General features: G+C 34.1%; 1 protein-coding gene across 1 annotated transcript; it reads right to left on the reverse strand.

Annotated features, from left to right (window-relative positions):
• Positions 1–1,629: 1,629 nt before the first annotated feature.
• Positions 1,630–5,091, reverse strand: LOC143539464 (common plant regulatory factor 1-like). Its single transcript, XM_077032780.1, has 11 exons — positions 4,996–5,091; positions 3,865–4,020; positions 3,716–3,766; positions 3,540–3,635; positions 3,378–3,449; positions 3,155–3,291; positions 2,985–3,082; positions 2,718–2,905; positions 2,543–2,620; positions 2,310–2,435; positions 1,630–2,238 (listed from the first exon to the last, which is right to left on the reverse strand). Exons 2-11 carry the CDS (start codon positions 3,928–3,930, stop codon positions 2,029–2,031), a joined length of 1,122 nt encoding a protein of 373 aa, XP_076888895.1. The 5' UTR covers positions 3,931–4,020; positions 4,996–5,091; the 3' UTR covers positions 1,630–2,028.
• Positions 5,092–5,565: the final 474 nt, after the last annotated feature.

The raw sequence follows: 5,565 nt of genomic DNA on the forward strand, positions 1-5,565 counted from the left end.
ATAAAGAAATTATAAACAAAGTTGGAACCTGATTCGCCCAAATTATCAATCGGGTGGTGGTTTATTGGCGAAGCAAAGCCTATAAACACCTGAGTTTGAGAGAATGATATTGGATTCAAAGTCCCACATAGGATAAATATTAAAGATAGTCGTCGTTCAAAAGAATTTTAAAAAATCCAATTTTATTTTTTTAAATCGGCAATGTGCCAATGGCCCAAATAAACCAAATTTTAGCTTCTAATGGGCTAATGGCCAACAAAGTTCAATTACAAATATGAAACCCAAAATGAGCCGATCCAATGTGATTTTATGAGCAATTTTAATGATACTGATTGATTTAGAATTGGTGTTACACTTGTTATGTTCACGATCGCAACCTAACTTGATCAAAATTCCCCACCTAACGAACGCCGCTTACTCGAACTCAATTGCTCGACAAAGTGACAAATCCCGATCGATTATGTAACCTAATTAATTGTTCTACAAATCGGTCCCAATTGACAAGCCCCCCTAAAAAATCCGGTCGAACTTAATATGACCTGGAAATTTTGACGTCGGATAGTTATGAATTCATGCACCGTAAAAATTCCTAGTTCCATCACTTATCTTCCCATGAAAAACTTAAAAAGTAGTAAACGACGAGTTTTAATTCTCTATGTACATATCTTTTATCGTTTAAGTGCAACCTAAAGTTGCATGCAACTCTAATGATTGAGCTATAAAGTAAATATTAGGTCTGGCAAAATGAGTGGGTGGGTAACGGATCAACGAGTTCGGGTTAGGATGGACCGGACCCAAACATATTCAATTTGGTTTGGGCCAAAACGTGGTTCGACCAAAATATGTCTGGCCAAATGGGTCTATGTGAAAAATATCAAATGACCAAAGTTATTGAAATATAATCCGGATTTTTTTTAAACAAAATCTACATGGTTTTCAAAAATTGTGATAAAAATGTATATTGGTTTTAATTAATCTCAACTATCGTCTTTTGGTCGTTGCCGGTCTCAACTAACGAATTGGCTACTGACGGTCCCAACTTTTAACGTATTTGTTCTCAACGGTCCGCGACTAACAGAATCCTAACGTCGTTAGTTGCAGGTCGCCGGAAAAACGTTTTTGGCCGGAAAAGTCACATTTTTTCGGGAAATCACCACTTGAACACCGCCACCACTACCACTTGAACACCACCAACCGATTCCGACGATTGTTCCAGGGTTCCGACAACCTCAATAATTGAGGCTTTTACTAGAAAAAATTTCCTAAAGGTCCGATATAAAGTTACAAAAATGTTTGGGACGATAATGTTGAGTTTTCAGGAAAAAAAATTTGAGTTTTCCGGGCGAAAACGTTTTTTTCCGGCAACCTGCAACTAACGGCGTTAGGATTTTGCTAGTCACAGACCGTGGGAATTAAATACGTTAAAAGCTAGGACCGTCAGAAGCCAATTCATTAATTAGTTGGAACAGGCAGCGACCAACAATTAGTAATTGAAATTAATAAAAAACCAATATACCTTTTAAAAATGAATTAAAAGAATTTATCCAAGTGAGAAATAATGTTTTATAATGTAATATATGCTATAAAATTCATTTCCAAACCTACTACTACAATTGGCAAACACCAACATTATGCAAACCAACTTTGAATAAAAATAAAATTGTAGTCACCAACAATCCAATATGTTACATTACATGTTTCCATATATCACACAAACCATATATATATAATATATATGTTCCATGACAATACCTAAACACCCATCAATATTCTCACCTCTTGATACTTAAAACAGATAAACTGTCGGTGGCTAATGTCGAAGCGAAATACGAAACTGAAAACACGTTTCGTGTTCGCCACAAAGCACAACCAGACACGAGTCTGTAAAAGTCCTAGTCCCATTATCTACTAGCGTTAGCGGTAATTCCAGCTTCAAAACGACGCCAAAATCACATAATTAGTTTTAAATTTCAAAGTAAAAAAAAACAGAATACTTTAATCGGGCCGGGTCGGTTATTTGATTAATAATTAGCCTGCAGCAACGGCGTCAGCCCGTGGGCTCGCGTCCAGTAGTTGATGCAGCTTTGCTCCAGATTTTTGGTTATTATTATTTTCGTACACTTCACCTTCTCCACCAGAAGATGAACTTGACCCGAGAGAGGAGGTTAGCTGTGCTGAGAGTCGACCCGGTCTCGGGTCCTCCGTATCGTGCTCTTGCCGTGCGGTTTTAAGTTTTTCCTGTGATAGAACAAAAATGTAATAAGGTTCCATATATCATTATTTGATTATTATTATTTTTTTTGTCTTACCATTAGTTTGGTATTTTGAAGCTTAAGCTTCTGTGACGTGTCGGTTAATCGGTTAATCTCGGATTTGAGGTTCAAGTTTTCATTAGTGAGGGCTTCAACTTTAATAGAGAGTTCTTCGGCTTCGGCCTGATCATCACAATTTCAAACATTTATTTAGTAATATTTAGTAAACCTATTTTCCTTAACTTCAAAGATTTATAATTTTATATATTTTTTAAGTATTTTATTTTTACCTGTTTCCTTAATCTAGACCTCCTAGCGGATTCTCGGTTCGACTGCTTTCTCCTTTCCCTTTTAAGTTCTCGCTCGTTCTATCACGAGTTTTAAAAAAAAAGACACGCAAAATTAATATTCAAAAAAGATAACAATTTCACCAAATAAAAATAAAAACGAAATAATGAAACGGACCTGTAACAGCGCTTCACTTGGCATCATCGATAGTGTAGCAGACGCCATGACACTCGGAGATTTTTTCAGCTCGGTATCAGAAGCCTTATAAGGGGTTACAGTTAGTGCAGCAGTCGGTTTCTTGGTGGCTTCATTTGGTTCAGTAGAAAAAAATTGGCCGTTCAGTGGCTCGGTTTTGCCAACTTCAGCTGTCGGTATAATTTTTCATAGGTCAACTACTAAAACAACAATTTTTAAAAATAAATATTAATAGTCCGGTGAACTTACGAGCTTTAGGTGATCCTTCGCAGCTTCTTTTCCTATTATTTTGACCTCCCTCTGTTGTATTGCCATCGCTTCCTTCGCTAGATCCTTCGGCTTCGCCACTTTTGAAAAAAGTGTTATTCGATTAATTATTATATGATTTGAGTATTATTTGAAATAATGATTAATGATACCTGTGAGATATCCCGTTATCATTTCCATTGCCTATAGACATCACCAACCCGTCAAATCCTTTCAACTTCTTCATCAAGCCACGGTCAGAGTTATTTCCCGATGACTTAGCGGGAGAGTCAACGCACACAGGACTCGCCTGCAATATCCCAAATACGACAAAAACTAAATTTAATATACAAGTCATTAACGATATAAAGAAATAAAAATGTTATGAGGACTTACAACATGAACTCCAGGATGCGGATACACGGCTCCATGTGGATACATTGCAGCGTAAGGCGGTGGCATCATATGCTGAAATAAAAGTCAACACGACGATGAGTTGACCGCCATGATATGTTTCAAATTTTCAATGTTTTGGATACGCGTACTAATGTACTATACCTGTGGTGGACCCCACATGTAAGGCGGTGGAACATGACCGGATGCAACAGCTGAGTTATAATACGGCGGCATTGCCATCCTAGGCGCATAATACGCCTGCACAGACGATAGTAATAGTAATTTAGATTTGATTTAATTAATTAATCAAGTTCCATTAAACAGTTAATTAACCGAACCTGCATGGGTGCCCAATTGGGATACGCATGGACACCGGTCTGTGGATGCTCCTGCCAAAATTAAAAATAAATTTCCATACGCGTAATAAACGTAATAATTACAAATATATTAATGAATAAAAAAAAATGAACAAGTTTTTATAAATTACAGGTACAGGTGGAGGCGAAGACGACTTTTCAGGTTTACAAGTCGTCGTTTCTTCACAGCTGCCCATCGGCAAACGCCTCAACCGATTCCAACGGTCAACACTGGTCAAAGTCAATACAAAGCAGTGTCTTACTGTCTTTCTTCACTTGCTCACTCACTGCAAATGCAGTCCAGATTCCAAAAATCAAGATAATATTTTATTTTATTTTTTACCAAATTTTACTTCTAAAGGGAAATAATTTGTATTCGTTTTCTAGTATAAACGAGTGCCGCTATCATACCATATTCAGAACTTAAACGTTACCGATTTCGTCAAAAATGGTAACATACATAAATATGTTACAGTTGAACACACACACACACACATAATAATAATAATAATATCAAGAAAATTTAGAATCTCTTAATTGAGTAAATTATTATTATTATTATTATCAATATGCAAGTATGTAACAAATCCTAAACCATCAATATCATACTAATAATAATAATATCAAGAAAATATAGAATATCTTAATTGAGTAAATTATTATTATTATTATTATTATTATTATTATTATTATTATTATTATTATTATCATCATCAATATGTAAGTATGTAACAAATCCTAAACCATCAAAATCATACTATACTATTGGGATCTAGTAATTAACTATCTTGATCAAAAGATAACATGGAAAATTAAAAACAAAATACAAATAAAAAAAAGGTAGGGGTTATTTTGTCTTTTCATGATCCAAGGAGAAAGTAACACAGCATCCACCAAAGTCCAACTTATAATTACCAATCAAACATAACCCACCCACCAATTTACTAAATTGTCCTCCCAATATTTACATCACCAAAATTTATATTATTAATAACAACAAAAACATTAATATTAATATTAATATTAATAATAATATTATTATTATTATTTGTCCAAATAACATGCTCATATGTAAATTCATAAAAAGTTAAAAACCAATACATGCTAAAACATTAAAATCTGGAAAACAATTTCACAACTAAAATCGTAAGCATGTGACAAAAAACATACGACTCTCTCTCTCACACACATACACACACAGTGTCACATAAATTGTGTGTTATGGATCAGTTGAGATGAATATTAAGGTTAATAAAACATACCTGGGATTAAAATTAGAATACTTATGTTATAGTTTGAGAGGTGTAGTTTCTCTCTCTAGACTTTCTCTCTCTAAAACATATGAAAGAAGAATATGGCCATATGGGAGGGAAGAAGAAGAAGTGTGGGTTATTTTGCAGCTTGTAGAGAGAGAGAGAGATAACAACACTCCACGTCACCAGACACGTGTTCGTGCGTTGGGTTTTATCTTAAAAGTTGTAGAAAACGAATATATATATAGATATGGTTAGTTATTTATAAGTTAAGGAGTTAATTAGTTATGGTGTTATAAGTAATAACTTTTTTTATAGTTTTTCAAATCTGGAAAATATAAAAGGGTTAGAATATTGTCAATTTTTTCTCAAACATAGAAAATTTAATAATCAAGTTTGTGACAAGGTTGAACATGTTTTACATATGCATCCTTAGTTCATTACATAAAATATGTTGGATTGAACCTTTGAAAGATTTTAGTGATTCGGTTTCGATTTTCTCGATTTGATTCCTTTAAAGTTTTCTAAATTAAATCATAAGTTTTTTTTTAAAGTAATAATTAGATTTACTTCTTTCAA

Source organism: Bidens hawaiensis, unplaced genomic scaffold, assembly GCF_021521415.1.
Source record: "Bidens hawaiensis isolate Kalapana, Puna unplaced genomic scaffold, B.hawaiensis_p1.1 tig00000820_1, whole genome shotgun sequence".
Classification (NCBI taxonomy): domain Eukaryota; kingdom Viridiplantae; phylum Streptophyta; class Magnoliopsida; order Asterales; family Asteraceae; genus Bidens; species Bidens hawaiensis.

Bases quoted from the DNA above. Each gene is read 5' to 3' on its own strand.
- LOC143539464 (XM_077032780.1), bottom strand. From the start codon at position 3,930: ATGGGCAGCTGTGAAGAAACGACGACTTGTAAACCTGAAAAGTCGTCT. The intron at 3,292-3,377 runs GTAAGTCCTCAT...GGGATATTGCAG, and splicing joins CGCATCCTGGAGTTCATGTT to GCGAGTCCTGTGTGCGTTGA. The intron at 2,436-2,542 runs GTAAAAATAAAA...TGTGATGATCAG, and splicing joins GGTCTAGATTAAGGAAACAG to GCCGAAGCCGAAGAACTCTC.